The sequence below is a fragment of the Phodopus roborovskii genome, unplaced genomic scaffold (assembly GCF_943737965.1).
Source record: "Phodopus roborovskii unplaced genomic scaffold, PHOROB, whole genome shotgun sequence".
NCBI classification, from domain to species: Eukaryota; Metazoa; Chordata; class Mammalia; order Rodentia; family Cricetidae; genus Phodopus; species Phodopus roborovskii.
The window spans coordinates 33,030,650-33,054,179 of NW_026126410.1; the positions used below are offsets into that span (position 1 = coordinate 33,030,650).

The 23,530-nt window shown below is 34.0% G+C and overlaps 1 protein-coding gene across 1 annotated transcript in view; it reads left to right on the top strand.

Annotated features, from left to right (window-relative positions):
- Positions 1-23,530, top strand: part of Cdh18 (cadherin 18) — a 235,501-nt gene that overhangs the window by 137,070 nt on the left and 74,901 nt on the right. The window contains exons 4-5 of the mRNA XM_051182583.1: positions 10,750-10,917; positions 19,211-19,398. Coding sequence (XP_051038540.1) covers positions 10,750-10,917; positions 19,211-19,398 — 356 coding nt within the window. The remainder of the gene's footprint in view (positions 1-10,749; positions 10,918-19,210; positions 19,399-23,530) is intronic.

The window sequence follows — 23,530 nt, forward strand, 5'->3', positions numbered from 1 at the left end:
AATCAAGAGATAAGTGCACCACTATAAATTGTCCACCTGCTACCATACTTGGAATAAACCCAATGCTTTTATTTCTCCTTAGCATTTGATACCATCCCATTTGCACTGTACAATCTCCTTGATTATATCTCCTAATTTTTACTTTCCTATCATGAGTATGAGCTTCATCTGAAGAGTGCTTTATGTAAGATTCATGTATAGTATGTGGGTTCCATTGAGTGTTATAACCAATAAGAACATGGGCAGGAGGAACCCAAGGCTACTCTGAACCGTTGTATTCCTACACAGCACATAGTCTTAGAGAGTACACACACACACAAAAGTCATTTTCATCTTTTCTCTGGCATTGTTTCCTTTTCCAACTATTTTTCTTGAATAACTCTTCTGTCTGTTTTGAAAAGCATTCTTTATTTCATTTATTTTTGTAATATTGTAATGTAATTACTTCATTTTCACCCTTTCCCTTTCTCCCTTCCAAATTTTGCCCATACCCATCTTTTATCTCTTTTGAACTAATGATCACTTTTTAAAATTAATTACTCTTACTTACATCTATGTACATGTGTGTATATGATATAATTATAATCTCAAAAATAAAATAAATAAGATCGCATCTATCTCGTCAGCCTGAAAAAATGTGAAAGTAAAATAAAAAGGTGATTTTGCAGTACAATCTCTACATTTATACCCAAAATAACTGGCCTTGATTTATTTAGAAAATATGTGACTGCTGAATATGTAAAAGGGTTATATCACTATGTATGGAAATTAAACATTATAAAATAGGAAGTTAAAATGCTATCCTAATACCTCATGAGTATGTAGCAAACGAAATAGATAACAACATGAGTTCAGGCCCTAGCATAGAGTAAAGTTCGGTACTTCATGTTTTGGTATGAACACAGATAATCTTCAGTGGTTTCCATGACAATGAGTAGGGACCTTACAGGCGGAAACTGAACACAGATGCTTAATTTATTTATTTATGAAATTATAATATGAGAGCTAACATGTATTTTAGTCACACCAATCTGTCTTTGGACAATTTTCTAATTTCCAGGTCTGGCATTCTCTTTATTCTCAAACAGGTGGTACTTTTAGCCTGTACTGTGCTGGGATGCAAAGGCAGCTTCATTGCAAAATTACCATGAGCAGATTCTGTCATCATCACTCTCAAACTCAGGGTTGATTCCTGTCATCCTCTTTTCAGAGGCGAGGTTCAATTTCTCCCCTGCTGACTAGATCAGTCTCAATACATTTTTGCTCAGTGAGTAATAGCTTTAAGGGAAAATGTCGTTTCCTTTTAAGTTTGTAATCTCAATATCTTATGTGATAATTTATATTTTTTCTTTATTAATTCAATCGATGGTACAACGGAAAAATAACTGGGGTACTATACATTAGTAAACCTCTGGGAGCTTGGGCTATATAATTTTCACTTTACATGCATGTATGTCTCTGTAAATCGATACCTATTAAAAATGACTGGCATTTTGTGGTTTATGCCACCTTGACATACACATGAGATTCATTATTGTGTGTGTGTGTGTTTCCAAACATGCATTTATACTACTTCTCACTTGCTTTCTTGCTCTGCTCCAATCACACTTCCTAATCCTTAGAACCTGACATTCTCTTCCACATCTCTCAATAGAAATAAAAACTTATGGTAGCACAATGACTCGTTAAAGCAGAAGGGGGAAATCAGACTAAATAGAAGCATACACACTTACATAGCAATGAAGTAACCAATACAAAGAATTTTCTATGCTCCCAAATCATAATTATGTTTAAAAAATCAAGCTGTACAGTGAATATTCAATGAAACTTCTAAATACACCAAAACCTCTGCTGATACGTCATGTTATTTAAAGATACTCTAGAATGAATTTCATTTAAATATATCTACACATCTAGTTAATACTGAATATTTTGCTCAATTTTGTCCATCTATGATAATCCATGGATTATCTTCTCACCAAAATGTATGGCCATAGTATATCTTTCTGCAATGTAATATAGAGGCTTAAAAATAATGTCTGTTTAATTTCATGTTAATTGGAATTATCTGTGTAGTCATTACTTTTAACTTGATTGAAGTGAGAGCTGATTGGGTTATAGTAAAATAGACTCTGAGGTGCATTCCTTAGGGAATTACCTAGGAGAGTTCATTACAAAAGGAAAATCAACTTGGAAGGTGGATGGTACCTGTCTGTTGTCTTGGGACTCAGAGAGTTTAGGTGGAACCAAAGATAATCCCGATTTGTGGGGATTTTTGTTTGTTTTGGGGTTGATTGACTTTTTACTTGTTTTTTCTTTTGCTTTGCTTTTGTAGTGTTTATATATATATACCTGAGTGAGTGACAGAGACACAGAAACAGGAGGGAAGGAGGGACGGAGAGAGAAGAGAGAGAGAGGGAAGGATCATTTCTTATGTCTATCTAAGTCTTATTTTGGGAAATTCTAAGGTGTATTTTCTTTGATATTATATAGTCATTTATTTTTAATCCTGGAAATAAGTATTTTCATAATTATCATGAATTGTTTCTGAGACATATAATTTATAAATATTTACCCTGTGTGTTTATCATTTCTAACTCTGTAAATTTAATTATTTTCATGTTTTGTAAGTATTTTTTATGTTTAATGTGATTTTAGGGTTTTTCTTAAATAAATGTGTTATATTCTAACACACCAAGTATTCCCTCTATATTTTTCTAGCAAAATCAAATGTCAGGCCCTATTTATGAGTCTTTAATCCTATAAAAATACTTTAGTTTCACATGTGCTCGACTCCTTGTTTTTATTCTTTTGCCCAGCACCGCATTAATTCTTGCAAGGTCTACTATGCTAGAGAAAAATTGTTAGATTCCCAGCAATGAGCAAAAGAAGCATGTCTAGTTTACACATGAATTAGAATATATGAGTTCTTGCTATAAATGTTCCCTGAACCTAAGAAGCTTCTAAAACAATTTGATTATGTATATGTGTTTATTTGTTTTTGTCTATTAGGCATGTTTATTTTGAAATCTAATGAGCTAAATTTAAGTGATATTTTTCTCTTGTTTTCTTATTTACTGGTTAAAAGTGCAAGAAAACACATTAGAGAAATATTGTTATATGAATATTATTACTCAAAGAGCAAAGACTTAAGGTCTTCTAATTAATGTGACTCAACAAATGATGTTCTTAACCACAGATGAGGCTTCAATATTGAGAACTTATATTCAGTGGAAAATAATCCCAGATACAAGTGCCTCTTGTCTAAAGGGATTGGAAAGCACACATGGCAATGTCAGAATACAATGTGCAGCAATAAAGAAGCTGCAATAATTTACCTGCAATATAATAAGGAACAAATTGAAATGATATTCACGCAATCATACCCTGTTTATATGTCTCAGAATCATAACAGAAGAAAAGGCAATGATTCATGCTAAAGCTATACAAAAAGCATACTTAGAATAACATGTCAAAAATTTAGAATAGATATATTCATTCACCTACCACATATCTAAATTAACTTTTTCTTTACTGACAACATGTGAAGCCTACAGTAACACAATAATAAAGTGATTTATTTATTCTTTATTTATTCTTTAAATATTTATTCTTTAAAATATATCAATGAAAATGCCACATGGTGTGACCATGTTGATTTTACTTCTTCCAAAAGCACATATGTTGTAAAATCACTGGCTATATAGATTCATGGACAATTATCAGAAATAGACAACCTGCCAAGCGTTCATTATTATGTGCTTACATATAATATATAAATATGAATATGATGTATTAATCAGATATATTTGTTTACCTAATTGATAGAGAATATTTAAATAAAAGGCTTCAATTCAGCTTGTGGTTTCAGATACTTCAATCCAGGAATGGATGTGTGAGTTGCTTTGGAATGCAGATGAGGTAGAGCACTGTGCCCTCAAGAACATGTGTTAGAAAATGCTGTTTATCTTGGAGAAGTGGAGCTGGAAACAGAACAAATGTTAAGTTCCAAAGTTAATATAGAGTTTTCAAAGCCACCAAAATATCCTTGATTTTTTTCCCTTATGTTAAACCCCTTATGTTGATAGTTTAACTAATCTCTATAGTTTGTTCAAAAGTTGATGTTTTTCAATGGATTAAAAATCATGCACCTGGGACTAGGAAGATTGTGTCAGGGGAGGAATAGACGAGAGAGAAAAAAAAGAGAGAGAGATACCATAAAAGAGGGAGACAGTATAGGTTTCAAGAGAAAACAGACTCTAGAGAAATGTCCAGAGACCTACAAGACTGACCCCAACTAACAAATTGAGCAACAGTGGAAAGGCTACCATAAATTCCCTTCCTTGATAATGAGATTGATGACTAATTTATCCACCATCGCAGAGCCCTCATCTAGTAGCTGAAAGAAACAGAAGCAGTCACCTACAGGTAAACACTGAGCTGAACTTGAATCAAGATGCAGACGTGGAGGGCAAGACCAGGCTACAGAAACCACAGAGACAGTGGACATGAACAATGAAGAAATAATGGGCACCCAGACTGATAGCTGGGAACCCTACATTGGACCCACTCAGACACTCTGAACATGGATGCCAGTTAGAAGGCCTGGGAAGTCTAAGAGACCTCTGACAGTGGAACCAGGATGTATCCCTGGTGCATGAAAGGACTTTGGGAACACATACCCCATGGAGGGATACTCCCTTAGGCTAGAGGCAGAAGGAAGAATCCAGTCCCTACTCCAAATAACTTGCCAAATTTAGATGACCCCTCCAGGAAGGCATCACCCTACCTGTGGAGTGGTGGAGGGGATGGGATGAGAGAGTGGTTGGAGGGCATGGGAGGGTGCAAGAAAAGGAGGGAAAGAAAGAGAGGGAACTGGGATCAGTATGTAAAATATGATAAGTAAGTAAGTAAGTAAATAAATAAATAAATAAATAAATAAATAAGCCACAAGTTAGAGCAAAAGTGCCAGGATCCAGTTTTCTGTGAGACACTATCTCATCCACACATAGAGGATTACACCACCATGATGTATATTCCTATGAGATGCCATTTACCCACACACGGAAGATGACATTATCAGGATCCAATATTCTGTCAGATACCATCTCACCCACACAAAGAGGATGACACCACCCTTATTAAATCTGCGAGATACTATCTCACACATATACACAGAGGATGACATCAATAATTGTAATTGCTTAGGTATTTCTCAACTCAATACACTTAATAATAAAAATTAACTGTAACATATAATTTATCCCAATGTTTTACATAGGCTTAACTGTCACAGTTCTGACAAAAAATGCATCTTTTCATATGTGTATATGTTCATACTTGTATCCCTCTATTTACTGATATGAATAATAGATGCCTTCAAATTGAACTATTCTTGTTTTAAGAAAGCATTATATATATATATATATATATATATAATGTTTTCTAGTTTTACATATTGATCGCAGTTCCCCCTTTCTCTCTCTCCATTATTCCCATGCCCCCCAACCCTTCTCCCATCTCTTCCCCCCCTACTTCACAGGGGGGGTGATGCCTTCCAGGAGGTTTCATCAAAATCTTTCAAGTCATTTGGAGTATGGACTAGGCCCTCCCTCCTGCCTCTAGCCTAAGGGAGTATCCCTCCATGGGGAATATGCTCCCAAAGTTCTTTCATGCACTAGGGATACATCCTGGTTCCACTGTCAGAGGTCCCTTAGACTGCCTAGGCCTTCTAAATGAGACCCAGGGGGTCTGAGCCGGTCCAAAGCTGGTTTCCCAGCTATTAGTCTAGAGGTCCATTAGCTTCCCTCTTGTTCAGGTTAGCTGTCTTTGTGGGTTTCTGTTGATGACTACCTTATATGCCATCATAGAGCCCTCATCTAGTAGCCGATGGAAATAGAAGAAGAAACCCACAGCTAAACACTGAGCTGAACTCCTGGAATCCAGTTGCAGAGAGAGAGCGCCCCTTACCAGCAGGAAGTAGCTTGGAAAGAACAACGCCCAAATTCCCAAATATTGTGGATAAATGTTTGTTTTCATTTAATTGGACTTTGTTATATAAAATTAAATAAAATTAAAAAAAAAAGAAAAGAAAATGAGTACAAGACCAGGCTACAGAAAACTACACAAAACATTCTCTTTAATTAATCCTTTGTAAAATGTAGTATCCTGGTAGAAGATGGGTAGAATTTTCATATAGCTACATAAATGAATGAAAATGCATGTGTCCATGTGTGTGTGTATATTTGCAAAATATTTTATTCTTTAAAAGTTATAAGAAGGCCCATTACATCTAGCATTCATTTTTGAGGGTGGTTAGCTCTTTTTATTTTTTTCTTTGTATTTCAAAAATATTGAAGAGTTTTAAAAATTTCCATTTCAACATTTTGCTGCAATATCAATTTTTGGAGGATTTACCATACGTGAATATTTGCCATATTTTAAATAAATTAATCTCTCCATGAATGTCATATACGTGGTAGTAAAATTGATCACTGCATAGATGTGTGTGCTGAAATTTTGACTCTCCATAAAGAATTTAAATTTACCCTCAAATCCTATAAAATCTTAGAGTTTAGAATTGTGTTTCAAATCATATGTATTTGTAGTTATGAAGAATTGATATTTTATATATATTGCATGAGAAAGAATATATTGAAGAATTACCTCTGCCCAACTTGAAGATTAAACCTGAAGCTACCAAAGAGACACTAATATTTGTTTCATGAAAGAGAGAAAAAGAGATGTGGACTGTAATACTGATAGTATAGACAGATTCATAAGATTTAACCAGTTTACTATGGCAAAGAAGTAAAAGTCACAAAAATTAGTACTGACTATGATTCCTAAAACTATATACTGATATAGAAATAATATAATTAGCTATACTTCCACAATGCAACAATGAAAACAGGCAAAATAACTATGAAAACAAAAACAAAAATGAGAAGACAAGGAGTTCTTATGCATTATACATAAAATGAGACCAAATAGAACTTAGTGTTAACTTAAAACTGAGAGTTTTCTAAAAGACAGGAACTCATCAAGTTGCCTTTTGACATGGCTGATAAATTATAAGATACAGTATCAAACATGGTTTGGGAAAAAATAAAATTATACAATCATAAATTTTTTGGTCTAAGAAGGCAGCTGTTTGGAGTAAGGGGAAGACTTCAGGATTCTGTACTAGAGGAAAATAGAGGGATACTATAACTGGGACTCATTATGCCATCCTAGAAGGATCTTGGGAAACTGAGAGCCATGTGCACCATGGAGACCGAGCTCAAGATGTGTTACACCAGTACAGTATTAATAACTGATTAGAGATCATTCACGTGGTATTTTGGTAAAGACTGTTATTGCTAATATTTTTTGTTTTATGACAATCATGTAAAATAAAAAAAGAGAAGGCATGCCAGACACTTGGAAAATATTTGCAAAAACTAAGGAAAGTACAATCTCCTTGATTGAATTATAGATTAGCAAGATGTTTGTGTAAGTGTTATCCCATAATGTTTCTGGGAGGGAGTGTTTCCAAAAATGATGAGTACTTGAATGGGAAGATTTGATCAAGCAAATTTCCTCTATGAATACAAGATACAGTCAACCAATCTACTGGGAATTATGAAGAGTAGTAAGTGAAGGATGGTTGGAATGGGTCCTGACCCTAGCTGACTGCTTGAGCTGGAACATTGCTTCTCAAAGTAGATTGTTTGCCATGATCTCTCCTGATGTCATCAATTCAGAATGGGCCCTGTATTAAATCATCATTTTCTTTTGGTTTTCTAGTTGACATATGGAGATTATAGAATATGTTAGTGCCCACATGATGTGAATCAGTTTCCCATATTATGTATGTATTGTGTAATGTATGTATAGATGCACTTATATATGTATCAGCCATCATTATTATCTATTATTATCTAGTAACTATATTGCTATATTTTCAAGAGAATCTTCATTCATACTTACTATTACCAAATTAATATAAAACATATCAGAGAATAGCAATAGAAAAGTGAAAATCATATCTAAAAACTGACAAAAATCCTAATGGGATTCTCACCCAAGCATTATACATGTGAAAAAATTGGCATATAAAAATGTTCAACATAATATGCCAATAAGGAAATGCAAATTAGCACAAAATTTGATGCTAGTGCTTACTTACCCAAATAGTAGTTGGAATAAAGAGTGAGTTATGTAATAATCAAGATACTTATTACTGGCAGGATTCCAAAATGTCATAATCATATTTGAAGAATATTTGATAATTTTTAACAAAACATATGCTTGTATCTTATGCTTTAGTAATCACTCCCCTCGTTATTTGCACATTTAGTTTTAAAAATGTGAAAATACAAAAATCTGCACACAGATGTTTATGGAAGTTTTGTCTAAAATTACCAGAATGTAGTAGTAAACAAGATATCCTTTGATACGTATGAAGAAAAGTGCTATGTCCAGATAGTGAAGTATTCATATGCTGAGGTATTGACATGCAATATATGCTACATGCAGATAATAAAGTATTAAGATTAAAAGCAAAGAAACATCCAAGATATGAAAAATAAGGAGAAAAATTAACAGTGTATGGAAGAAGATAATCCAAATTAGAATCTACCATTTCAATTGTGTAATCTCTGTAATTGCCAAAAAGTTAAAAAAATACAGCAGATGTCAGTGATGGCAGAAGTGAAGAATGATAGAATGATTAAGTGAGGAAATAAAGATATCTATGGTAAGGAAACTCTTTGTCAGATAGAAACATGTGGATATACATCATTGTACATCTGCCAGAACTCATAGAGAAGAGAAAACCAAAAGTGACACATTCTGTAACCTGGGAAGTTAAATGGTAATTAGGGGACTGTGAAGGCTTGTTACAAATGCAGCACTCTGAGCCATAGTGACTGTATGTAAGCTGGGAGGTTGTATTTGAGAGGAATCTATGACACTCGGCTGCATTTAAAATCCTAGTTCTACTGTAAGGGACATAGAATCTGATCTTAAGGTAAAACCCCTACAAAAGGTAAAAGTAAAACTGTTAACTACCTCAAGGTCCCCCAGGTCAGCTGTATCTAAGTTAGTTGCTTTTGGTTAGTGTATAATGAGATCACACTAGCAAATTGTTAGACTATCTAATTCTTCATGTGTCTCTAATGGTGACTAATAGCTCATCAGCTTGCTGGAGTGTATTAGAAAAATTTGTAGGTTTAGATGAACCCATGTCCATTTTTCTTCAGATCTGGGTGTTAATCTTGGATGTAACCTGTTCTTTCTGTAGTCAGTCTGGCTACTTTGCTCCCTTTAGTTGGTTCAGGAAGTAGAAATTGTGCATGTGTGGGGGCATACTGTGACTTCAATAGATTTATGGGCAAGAAGCACTACATATTTCCTTATTATCCCCTCCTTAATGATTGGCATTAAAAATGTATGCAAAAGAAAATGTTGCCATTTACTGTACAATGACTAGTTTTTGTCTTCAGATAGTTGTTTTATGATATCAATTTAATATTTCATGGTAAAGATTAATCTGTGCAACATTTTGACTATTTTCCTATGACATAAGTTCCACTCATATGTTTTTCTTTTTTAATTAGAGTATCAAATTGGGTTTAATTATGGTGGATTACAATCATATTGAACAGTAATATATTGCTATTTTTTCCTTACTTTTATGTTGTTTTATCAATAAAATTATCTTAACTTTTTCAAATACTGGAAATATACAGAATAACTACCATTTATAAAACAATTTTGTAATCCTATGCATGTTCGTTCCTACATGATTCCATTTCCTACTTTTGTAATTTACATATGTGATTAAATTGTTCTTTGTAAGAAAAATGTTAGGGGATTTAGCCTATGCATGAACTAGGTGACTCATTTATTATCATACCATTATAATTAATTATGACAACAACCATTTCCTTCTCTGTTTACTAGTTGTTAAAGGCTCTCCCAAATGCCCTCAATTATTTGTTCACAATGTTTGCGATTGTGATATCTGTTTTCCTGGAGCCCAGGCTTTCAAATCAAAATCAAATTCAGTTGCAAAAGGAGATAGGCAAAAAGGAAAAAGTAGCATCATAATGTCCTGTATTCTAAACCTTGGGGAGATTAAGTAATTTCTTCTAGTAAAACTTCTTTTTATTCTTAACCTTGGTTATACAACTTAATTATTTCATGTCATGACATTGTATATGAAAAGTTCAGTAAAAATATAGAATCAAAAAGTTGTATTGGGTAACTTTTAATAGGATACAATAAAAACTAAACAAATGTAAGTTTGATGAACATTGCTGGGATTTGTCTAAAGGGTCAGATAGTTAACATATGTTAAATGAGATGTTTTAAATGTCTAGAAAGTCACCAAACCTCTGATCTGAGTTTGATCCCCAAATCCAGCACAGTAGAAAAAGAGAATATATATTCACAAGTTGCCCTGTGACTTCAACATGCTTGTCTTGGCTGAAGGCTTCCTTTTGGAACCACCTAACTCAGGAAGCACACAGTGAAAATTTTCTTATTTTGAGATGAAAAGTCTGTTTTGAAAATATATACATGAAAACAAATATGTAAATAACTTAGTTTTTCAATAACCGTAACACATTCTTCTAAAATCTATATCTTACTTGAAATTTTGCTATTTTAAGTCAATGCTGAAAACATGTTCATGTTTCTCAAGAATATTCCCTATGTGGTGTATAACTTGTACTGATTGTTTTTTAAATCTTTGTATTGCAGGAGTCATTAGGACAGCTTTACATAACATGGACAGAGAAGCCAGAGAGCACTACTCAGTGGTCATTCAAGCCAAAGACATGGCTGGGCAAGTTGGCGGACTTTCGGGATCCACAACTGTCAATATAACCTTGACTGATGTCAATGACAACCCACCACGGTTCCCACAGAGTAGGTACCTGTTACCGATACATTGCTTAGATCATTATTTGTTTATGCAAAACAAATAGAATCATTGAATATATGATGTATTGTTTTATCTAGTGAGAATGTTTAATCCCATCTCTGTTGCTTGCCTTTGTGCTTGTGTCTTTATTAGTGATGTTAAGAGATATCACTTGACCTCATGTCTTCCAATTCCAAGACACAACTAGTTTTGTGTCAAAGGGAAAGATTTCTGTTAGCATAAGCTAGAGTAAAAATGATATTATCACAAAGGCAATAAAATCTTACTTCTTGTAAAGAATGTATGTGTTACTAAAACATTCATGAAAATATTTGCTATACATTTTGATGTGGGTGCTTCATCCATGAAAACAATTTCATATAAAGGTTATGAGATTGCAATTCTAAAAATAATTCATGTTATAAAATGTACATTGCTTGCATGTGCACACACACACAATTGTAAATTAGGTTAAAACTGATTTAATAAGGTTGTATTTCAGAATAGACTAGAAATGCATAAAACATAATTTATAATGCAAAAGACAATACAGATACAGGTAGATGTTAACTCTGTGCAATTTGAAAGACTTGAACTTATGCACTCCCCAGATTGTCAGTGAGGCAAGACCAAGCTCCTCCTGTTATAAATAAACTACATACTGGAATCAAAACCTCTGTAAATATTGTTCTAGATATCAGATTGCAACAGCTTTTACACTATGAAAATTTGTGTTCAAAAGGAAACCATAGAGCAGAGTGGGTCCAAATTAAAATTAGATGTACATACATTCAACAGTCTCTCTCTTTCTCTCTCACTCTCTCTTTCTTTGTTTATTCATTTATTTATTTTCTTATTTTAAATATTGATCCCAGTTCCCTCTCCCTCCTTCATTTCTACCTCCCTCCCATGACCCACTGACCACTCCTCCATCCAATCCACCCCCACTCCACAGGGAGCATGATGCCTTCCAGGGGGGATCATTGAAATCTGTCATTTCCAGTAGGGACTAGGCCCTCCCTCCTGCCCCTAGGTTAAGGGAGTATCCCTTCATGGAGAATGTGCTCCCAAAGTCCTTTTGTGCACCAAGGATACATCCTGGTTCCACTGTCAGAGGTCCCTTAGACTGCCTAGACCTTCTAACTGAGACCCATGTGTTCAGGGGGTCTGAGTCAGCCGAATGCTGGTTTCCCAGCTATCAGTCTGGGGGGCCCATTAGTTCACCCTTGTTCAGGTCAGCTGTCTCTGTGGGTTTCTGTAGCCTGGTCTTGTCCTCCCTGTCTGCATCTGGATTCTAGTACGGCTCAGTGTTTAGCTGTGGGTGTCTGCTTCTTTTTCCATCAGCTACTAGATGAGGGCTCTACAATGGTGTATAAGTTAGTCATCAATCTTATCAATGAACAAATTTTAAAAATAGAATATAATCAAGAATCTGTTATATTAGAATTACAATATAATGCATATTTATAACAATATTGTCAATAATATATCATAGAATACACATTACTCTATGATATGGAACAATGGATATGTAAGGACATTTTTAGTAACATCACAACAAAATTTAATACTTCTCTGTTATTTTACCAGTTTTTATTAATTGATTAATTCCCATATTCCCTTGCTTTAGCATTGTCTTCAGTGAAATAATATATTGAATATTTTACGTTAGCAAAGAGGAGCTTAGATATTATGAAAATAACAATTCATGACACATTTTAAAGTGATAGACTTATTAATTCTCTTTCTTGAATATGCAAGGCATAAATGTGTTGATATCTCATATTGCATGTCTATGCTAGTCATTATAATACTATACCTGTCATATGTGCATCAACAGTCTATGGCCCTTTGTTTTTTGTTCTTATTTAATCTAGATATTTCATGCTACCTGATTCTCTATATGAATCTATTTCTCTGCTTTTTGAATTCTCCTGTGAACTTATCTGCCACATTAAATAACCACACATTTCAGCAGTGAAATACTCGAGTTCATACTTTCTAACACAGAGTTTTGTTTTAAGATAAAAATCTCCACCTTTTTATTTAAATGTAATGAGCATATTTAATTTATAACCTTTTCCTAACACTTCCAATTTAAAAATCATTGTACTGAATTTTTCTACTCTTTCTAGTTCTTGAAAAAATAAAAGCAATTAGAGTTATCATTGCCTTGGGAGGGGATGTATATATAAAAGTGGTCAAGGGCTAGTTAACGAAACACCTTTTTATTACCCACCAGGACTTTATTTCTAAAGTAAGCTTTAGAATTACCAGTTCACTGTGGAGACAAAGAAATCATGAAAAATGATCACATATGGTGCATGAGATTATATCTCATTCAGAAACAAAACTATGGAATAAGGAGGTTGGTTTGACTGCAGTGTTGAAATTCTGGGAGTGTTTGAAGACATTACATGAAAAATGTGCTAATGTGGTACAATATAGTGATTTTCAAAATATGAATGAGTTTTTTTAACATGTTATATACAATATGATTCTGAAAGTTCCATCTAAGTGACCTCACGTCATGTCTCAGAAGGTCTAATCTTCATCCACAGAAAAATAACATTTTATTAAAAATAGTTGTGATACTTAATGCTACTAAGTTTTAGGGACCCATTTTTTTTTTCATTTTGAAGAAAGTTCAGTATCCCTAATGTATGTTTTAATAAGTTTAATTTTCTTTTATACGTATGACCCAGTATAGTCTCTTAAATTTTTTCCAGTTGATAAATAATGAACATTTTGCAAATTAAAAGTTATATTTGACCTATTACAAACAATTCTATAGGTATGATTTTCCTGAAATGGGTTTTGATGTCTTGTTTCACTAATCCTCACAATAATGCAAACTGTTTAATCCATCACAATGTCTGTTGCAGTGGTCTGAGACCAGAGGTCCTGATTGTTACACTTATAATTGTTTGGACCAACATAATCCATATCCGCACAAGAGGGCACACTTACCCAATTAACACTGTGTGTGTTGTGAGTCCCCAGAGACTGGTCACACATATACTTCTCCTTGGGCTGTTATCTTTCCTGAAGGACAACATTGAAATTACACCAACATTTAGTACTTCAATTGCTTCTAAATTCTCCAGTGAAAGAAAGAGTCTGATATCTTTTAGGTCGAGTTAAAAATGAGCAATTGCATTGAGGTAGGACAGCATGATAAACCCTGAAATTAGTTGGAAGTCAGGGCCTTTTGTATTGAACAGTTAACCTGGAATATTAAAGGGTCACAAAGGAAGTTAAAATCCTATTACAATCAAATTGTGATTTATCAGAATGGGAAGAAGGCATGTTGCTGATTTTCAGAAAACCTTAATGATCTGGAAAAGAGACACAGTCATATGCACTATCCCATTAAATTGAAGCCTAGAGCAGAACAGGACATGACTGTGTGTGTTCTATGAGGGTAAGAAGTTTGATGAGGAAGCTGCAGATGATAGAACTAAAGCTAGCTGTGGTGGTTTTGTGAAGTTTAAATGCAGACACCTAACATATAAAATGAAAGTCAAGGTCAGGCATCAGGTGTTGAGGAAATTATAGCAGATTATCCAAAGATCTTACATGGTAGCCAAAGGGGTACTAACAAGCTAAGAGATGCTTTGCTTTGTTCTGCCTATCCATGGGCATGGAGTGGGGGATGTTTTAATATTCTAGAGTTTTCTCCGTTTTATTTAATGACTTCAAATTTTCATGGTAGATTCTGTGCATTTGTAGGCAAGTTTTATTGCAAGATGTTTTAAGGATGCAGTGAATTAAAAGTTTTCCCTAAACTTTTCTTGAAATATTCATTGTTGGTACACAGGAATGCTGTTTATATCCTAGCATATTACTGAAAGTGTTCATCTGCTAAAGACCTGCTTCAACAGAGAAGTTCAAGTCCCAAAGAGGATGAGTGAAGCTAGCGGGGATGGAAGCAAGAGAAGGAAAGAAATTTAGGGTGAATCAGGATGGCAGCCAGCACTGTGCAATCTTTGATTAAACAGGACACAGGTCATGTGAGCTAGGGTGTGGCTTGAGATTAGGAGTTGAGGAATCTCCCTTTGACCTTGACAATAGGCACAATTCCTGTGTTAAGGGAAAGACCACAAGTTGTTCTTGTTAGAGATAAGAAGAATGAGTATTTTATCAATCAGGGACTTTCCTGAAGCTCCCAACGGAATGGAGACCTTTATCTAAATGCCTGACCTTAGGAATAGGACTTCTGGAAGCAATCACCTAATTACATTGTAGGTCTCTGGATATTTCTCTAGAGCCAGTTTTCTCTTCAAACCTATAATGACTCCCTTTATTATTGTTCTCTCTCTCCTTCTCTCTCTCTCTCTCTTTCTTTTCTCATATCTATTTCTCCCCTGAATCAATCTTCCTAATTTCTTTTATTTGTTTAATATTTATTTTGTCTGGTTGTCTTGTGTATTTTCACGTGCTTCATGTAATAAGGCAACAAATGAGACATCTTATCTCCTTCCTAGTATTAATGGTATAGCTTGAATCTTTCCCCATTTAATACAATATTGGGTATTGTATCTTTTATGATGAGATATGTCATTTTTTTCCATTTCTACCTTTTTAAAGCTTCATTATGAGATGTTTCATTTTGTCACAAAACTTTCTGTTGTAATTTAAGAAAAGGAGCATGTGAGAGAAAAATGCCATGAGACAGGGTTCAAGCTGAGGGTTTTTATATTTTTAATTAGGGCAGGGGATCATAAAAAAGAGGGGGCTTGGGAAGTCTATGGGGCTGTTGACAGTGGAACCAGTATTTATCACTGGTGCATGAACAGGCTTTTTTGAGTTCATTCCCTATGGAGAGATATTCTCTCTGCCTAGATAAATGGGGGAGGGCCTTGGTCCTGCCCCAAAATATGTATCAGACTTTTATGATCCCCCATTGGAAGCCTTACCTTCTCTGAGGAGTGGATGTGGAGATAATGCGAGTGATTTAAGAACAGTAGAGAGAGGGAACTGGGGTTGGTAATGTAAAATAAGATTTCTTTTTAAATTACCTAAAAAAGAAATAAAATAAGGTAGGGCTAAGAGGGGGGGGGGCAGGGGAGAGGCGAGATTGAGCTCCAGGGACAGGAACAGCAGGAGGGAAGAGGGGAAGAGGGGCAGAGAGAAAGAGGGTGTAAGGAGGTGGAGGGAGAGAGAGAAAAAGGAGAGAGTGGAGATTGAGAAAGCAGGACCCTTTTAAAAAGGAACATAGTGAATGTGCACAGGTGGTGTTCGTAGTGGCTGCAGATAAGGATGTATCCTGTCAGAACTCTAAGGACAGGCCAGTACAGATGGCTGAAAATTAATAGTTTTTGCATCTGCTATTTTACCTTATTCACTACATGTTCTTGTGTCTGCTTTGGTGATGTAGTAAAGCTATCAGTTGTCTTATAATGATCTACTCTTTTATCTCTGTGATGAAAACAATTTGATTATAGTGAATACATTTCAGTGTATTCATAAGAATCTGGTTTCAAGTGTTTTAGTGAAAAATTTGTGCCTGTGAGCATCAGTTAAATTGATCTATACTTTTCTTTTTTGTTGTTGTCCTCATGTCTTTATTTTCTTTTTTTAAAAAAAATAATGCTAACTTCTTAAATGGAGCTTAGTAGTTTTTCTTCCTTTTCAATTAAATAGAGCAATTTGTGAAACAGTGATTTCAGTTCTTCTATAAGTCCTGCTGAAATCACCAAAGAATCTGTTGGTGAATCTGGGTTTGGCTATTTTTAGCTGAGAAACTTTTCATCTAGAACTTCGACCTCATGACTTGTTGTAGATGCATTAGTGATAGTGGTGGTAACATTGATAGTTGTGATGCTGGTGGTAGATCCCATGTAACTAGAAATATATCAAGTACATTTTTTGAATTCTGAATGTCAGTGGAGTATAGTCTGAAAGGCTGATGCTTCTTCAAATCCACTGGTAGCTATTATAAGCTCCCTCATTGTCTTCTCTAATTTTTGTATTTGGATTTTCTCTCTCTTACCTTTTGTTAGTGTAGTTAAATGTATGACAGCTTCTATTTTTCTTGTTTTTCTCTTAAGGTCAGAATCTTTCTTTGAAAGATTATTTACAGTACTGTTTTCATTATCTCACTAGCTTCTGTCCTGAGAGTTTTGTTTTATTTTATGAATTACATTATGTGCAGTTGATATTAGCATATACATTTTTATTCATCACATCTTATTTAACACACTTAAAATTATAAGTATATTAATGACTGCAAACTAAAAAGGAGATGTTCAAAGTGTCTATTTTAACCAGAATCATTTATTTACTCTTATTGAGTTAGTTCTTTGTAATTTTCTTACATGTGATTCATGCTTCCTGGTTACTATTTTCACTGTCTGTCTCTTATCTTGTTTTTAGTCCTAACAACCCTTCATACTTATTCCAGGTTCTTCCTTGAGATTCATTACTATTTCATGTATGACCCATTTATTTTACCAATGCTGTTTTTCTGACCACGGTTTTGTAATTATCCATTGGAGCCCAGGTGGGTTTACCATTGGGTGAACAAAAGTGAAGGCAATCTATCATAGAGAAATAGTTTCTCAGTTATGGCTAGAGCTCTTCAAGAATCTCAACAATCCATGTCTAAATATTGATAACCTATCTTATCCAAACCCTTACTGGCATCTGAAGATGCTAGAAGAAAGTCTGGACTAATGAATTGGTTGTTTCCTGCCCCGAAGATGGCTATTTCACAGTCCTGTCCCCTATCTTCTGAGTCCTAATTTTTTTTAAATTCCCACTGCCATAATTTCACTGTGCTTAGGAGTACAGACACAATCCTCTTTCATGTACCACATTTCACTGCAAAGAGAAGTTTCTCTGATTAATGCTGAGAATAGTCATTGATTATGGTTGTATTTATGTATTTCAAATGTGACTAGACAATATGTCAATTTGGATAAAAAACAAAATTAAGCTCCTCCCTGTTGTAGGCTTATTAATGAGTTTATAGAACCAGGTGTAGATGTTGTCCTTTGGGGGTTGAGATTTAGGGAAGAATCTGTGGTTCCCATAATAGTCACACTCCTGTTTTACAATGGACACATGTTGCATGGCTGGTTAATATTTTCCTTAGTGGGATTTGTAACTGAGTGGAATTATTGATGACTTTTCTTCTTCAGCAGACTGCATGATATTTTTGAACTCCACAAAAACCGGGACAGTGAGGAGGACATGTGCTGCTTAATTCCATTTCCATTTTTCTTTGTGGACCCCAGCATGTATCTTTAACAATAGGTTCTCATTGTTTATGTTCTGGTGGGAAAGCAAAAGAAATTTCAGGAACCTCAGCTATTTTCTGGGCATCTGTGGCCTCCCTGATCCACAAGTCAGAAGAAGTTATTCCCTTCCCCTTAGAAAAGTAAGCTAGATTTTATTTATTAAACCATGACTTCTAGATGAAGTTCTTGCTAGCCATTCAGAGTAGCTCCACTTCAACCCTCATATATAATAAAGTATATATTGTTTGGTTATCATTATTCATTTGATCATTTAAATTGAATTTAAATAAATATAGGAACACCAACTCAATATTTTATATAAGTATAACATCAGTTTGTGTTTGTTTCCAAATCATAAAAATGATACTTAGGGTGTGAGTATGCTTAAAACACTGAATAAACACAAACAAAACAGAAATAACTGCACAACTACTTCAGCACTATTTATGTAAACACTGTCTTTGCTTTCAGTTGTGAAAGAATTTTCTTTTCACTATATTTGCAGTGCCATCAAATCTTCACAGATATAACTAGAAATGTTTGATACATTTCCAAATATTTTCATATCTTTACTTTGGCATTGTTTATATATTGCAGTATATAAATTATTCTTAAAATGATAGCCTATATTTTTTCTGTTATTCTTTTCCTTCTTTGCCTGATAAATTTCAATCATGCTCTCTTCTTCTCTCTTTCTTTCTCATATATGTTTTCTCAGACATATATATTCTTCCTCTCATATATATGTATTTATACAAATACATATTTGATCTCCACACTAAGGGAAGCAAAAAATCATTTGGTGCTATACTTATGATTTAATAATTCACCTATATGGGATATATGTATTTTCTATCATTTCTGTACTTAGTTTCATGGTAGAAAATATTCCATATTCTAGTATAATACTTTAAAAGTTTAAAAGAAATCCATTGAGTTTATTCTATACAATGTTCATTTGGTGATGTAGATTAGAAAGTTGTCATTATTTTCTTATGAGATATGTACCCTTTAAAAATTATTTTAAGTAACTTTAATATGAAATCTTTTCCAGAACACTATCAGCTGTATGTTCCTGAGTCTGCTCAAGTTGGTTCACCTGTTGGGAAAATTAAGGCAAATGATGCAGACACAGGCTCAAATGCAGATATGACTTATTCCATCACCAATGGAGATGGGATTGGAATATTCTCTATCTCCACTGATAAAGACACTAGGGAAGGAATACTCTCCTTAAAGAAGGTAAGCAAATGAAAACTAATGTTGATTCACAACATCCATCAATATTTTACTCTGGCAGGAATATAAATAATAATTTCTGATGATTAAAAGCAAAGATGCATAGTATTATATACTTTCTTGTATTAAATCAATGATTCTCCTCATATATAGCATGTAGTCGCAAGGGAGATTATCCATCATCACTGGAAACTTAATTCTCCATTATACCCAAATCTTTATATTATTATTCTACTTCTGCCTAGTGTTATAGTTTTTTTGTTTATGTTTTCCCACACTTCCTGTAAGTTTGCTGAGGATTTTTAGTGTTTTCACTCTAAAATGGAATTACATTTAAATTTTCTCTGTGTTTGAATTTTTGTGGCCTCTATCAGGAATATTTGTGCTATGGCAGGAAGATTTGATACAAAATATACTATGAATATATGTCTCAGGTTTTATCACTGCCTAAATTTATCTGACATGCCCTTCTCATGTCAAGTAAAAATTAAGGGTAATATATTGCATGAAATGACAATAACTAAAATGTCATCAAAATATTGTATTTTGTTTCTGTAACAGGAATACAGAACATTTAATACTTTTAGTGATTCTGATTTAAAAAGACATGTAAAGCTGCATAATCTTAGAGTATTGCTCTTGAAACCTTATGTGAAACACTAGCGACTGGACTCCATTAATACTTTGAAGGTTCATAGGTAACTATGAATATTTGAAGTTATTTTCTCAGCTAAAAGGATATCTAATGTATGTAATAGGAACAATTGATGTGGCAAAAGGTCTAGCTGGTAAAGGTGCTGTTGCCAAGCCTGACAATGTTAATTAAATTAAAATAGTAGAGGATGACACTTCACTCCTCCCAGATGTTCCAAGACACACGCACACACACACACACACACACACACACACACACACACACACACAAATGATTTTTGTTTTTGTTTTTTAGTCTACCAACTTCTCTACCATTGAAAGAAATCAATACCACTACAGAAAACAACATTCAAACAAAATGCAGATTCATAGAGTCCGATCCCAGTGGATCCATTTACAAAACAGCCCTGCAACTAAAGCTAAGGAAACATTATATAAGAGAAGGCAGAATGATTGAAATAGACATAAAATCAGGGTTTTGCTGTGTTATTGTGTCTTCTAGCCATGTGAGAATCTCACACATACAATTTTCAACTGTATGATTGCTTAAACATGAGCTGATTAAGGCCAATATCAGTAGCCATGCTGAAGTGGATGGGAGAAAGTTTAGAAATTCTGCACCCTTTGCAAAAAAGAAAAAAAAAACAAAAAAACAAAAAACAAACAAAAAAAAAAAACACAACTAAGGAATGCAGATGCAGAAAGGGAAGAACACATCAAGTGGTCAGTACTGAGAACATTGAGAACATACATAGCAGTAAAATTATGCTGATTGAGTACATTCTACTTATGAATACACATACACACACACTAACGCACATACACATACACACATACATGCATATAGTAGCAATTAATGAAGACAGGAAGAGACCATGAATTTGAAAGAGAATGAGGAGGGGAACATAGGAAGGTTTGAATGTGAAAAGGGAATGGAAAAAAATTGGAATTATATTATAAACTCATAAAGTAAAAACTGATAAATATTCAAAGAAATTCACTGAATGATACCAACAACAGTGATAACAATGATAATGTATTTTCTGGTGCAATTGACATTCCACAGACAGTAATAGTTAATTTCACAGGACAAGATTGTCAAATAGAAAAGAAATTAAAAATATATGACAGATGAGTAATTAATGGTTTTACATGCCTTATTTAAATGTTCCATTACTATAAAATATTTGTATTTCCTAATAAGTATAAAAAAGACTTTTATATCAGAAGCTTATTGATGTTATTTAAATTAGTATAACATAGCTGGAAGCAGTAACTAAACTAGCAATCACAACAAATCTGTTGTCCTACTATGCAAATTTCTGCTGCACAAATATAAGTACTTTGGAAAATAGATATATTTTAGGCTTTAAAATTCACTTTACTTGCATTTAAATGAAATAGTATGAAACAGTATTCAGCAGAGAAAGCAGACAGAAGAAATGTAATTAATCCTATACTGAAATTGCTGGACATAGGAAAATATGATGTGGCAGAGGGCAAAACTGTAGGATCAAAGTGACTTGAATGTAAGAAGAGCAAAATGGAAGAGCAAAACAAGGAAGGATTGCTAAACATGGCTGACAGAGAGGAGGCTGAATCCTAACCAGGAAGAAATCATAGCATAGGATGGAAATAGGAATTGAAAACTCAGTCTTATACTTACTTTTGGGGCTTCAAGTTCTCAGGTAACTTTCTGTGGAGATGGCAAATTCAGATTCCTAGTGTCTAAGTTAATGTGTATTTTCAAGAAAAATAACAATGGGCCTGGGTATTTGCCATTTCAGCAAATACTCGGGTAATTCTCCCATAGAAAAATGTCCAGAAATGTATTGAGAAAAATTATACTTTAAATGTAAGATGTTGAAGTGAATTTGTCCATTTGACTGGTTATCTAACAATATATGTCACATATACTTTTTTATCTACAACTTATAATATCTCTTCTATTCTTCTAATGGCTGTATGTTGATATAACATGAATATTGTATTCCTGTTGTGATAGAACAGGAATAAAGAAGATTGTGAAAAATAGGGAAGCAAGTCACCTTGGTTCGTAAGCTACATAATAATGTAGGAAAGGTTATGAAGTAAGAGAATGTTAACATGATAGAATACAGTAATTTTAAGGAGGTAGGTAGTGTGTTCTGATACAAAAGGAAAAAAAAACATAGCATAGAATAAATGCAAGAGATAACTCAAGAAAATAATTGATTTTAAACCAGACATTGGAGGGAGAAACTGTCTTCAAAGGAGTCAATCAATAATAGAAGAAAATGATAGTTTAGGATAGAGAGCATCCTTCACTGAGAAAAACAAATAACAGGACAGAGTAAGTAGTAGTCACAGATACATTTACAGAAATGGCTTGTATTGAGGCCATCCTAGTACCAAGCCTTATTAACCTCATAAAGTTCGAGATAATGTTAAGTTTTCAGAAATAAAGCTTATAGCAGTTAGTATTTCTGTACCAATAAAGTATAAGATTATTTTATGACAATGAGGACATTAAAAAACTCTTAACACCTGTATGGCTAGAGTTAATTTCCCCAAATAAGAAAATTAATTATTATATGTTTACATATTTGATCGACTTCACTGTATTTTCCATGTATACAATGGATATTTTGAAAAAAATTCAATTGGATAAATGTTAGTGTGCGTATACTGAAAATAGTCTTGATAATTAGTACTAATTTTATTCAAATTATATTTAACCTTAGCTTGCTTTCCTAGGAATAGTTCCTCAGAGTTGAATTAAAGTTAGTACTTAAAATATTGCTATATCTTCAGATTAATATTATCAATTTCACAGTGATTTACAAGTAATTGTAATGTGTAAAAGATCTCTGTTCTCTAGTGTATTTTAACCTTCAGAAGATACTAGTTAAGGTGGCAAGATGCCAATAAAGCAGTCCTTGAAAACCTGTTTCTCATTTAATCTCTAAGGCAGCTCACCTTAGTCAACAAAGCAGAAAAGCTAATCTCCTCAGAGATCTAAGTCAGGCCTGTTCTATAAAGCCATAGCAGGCACACTGGATCATCCCAGTCCCTATCTTTGCTTCATCAGGAAATTGCCAAGTTGAAATCACTGATGCACTGCATGGTACATTGTAAATACTCTTTGATAAGTTTCATTCATAGTTTAATGGAGCCTGACTAGGTGGAAAGGCAAAAGAGATAAGGATGAATGTAAGTTTCATCCATGCCTCTAAGAAAAACCTCTGAAGCCTCAAGACTGGCTTCTGTCTAAGAATCTCTCCCAGAACCTGTTCTTATGGTCAGGATATAAAGAGGTATCTTTACAGAAGTTGTTATAGTTGTTATTGTTGCCAATGTATTTGGGTTTACTTATTTTATTTTACTTCAATGAGTGTTTAGGTTGAGTGTATTTATGTAAACTACTTGCGTGCCTGGTGCCTGTGGAGGTGATAAAAGGGCATAGGATCCCTTGTAAATAGAGTTATGTGGGGTTATAGAG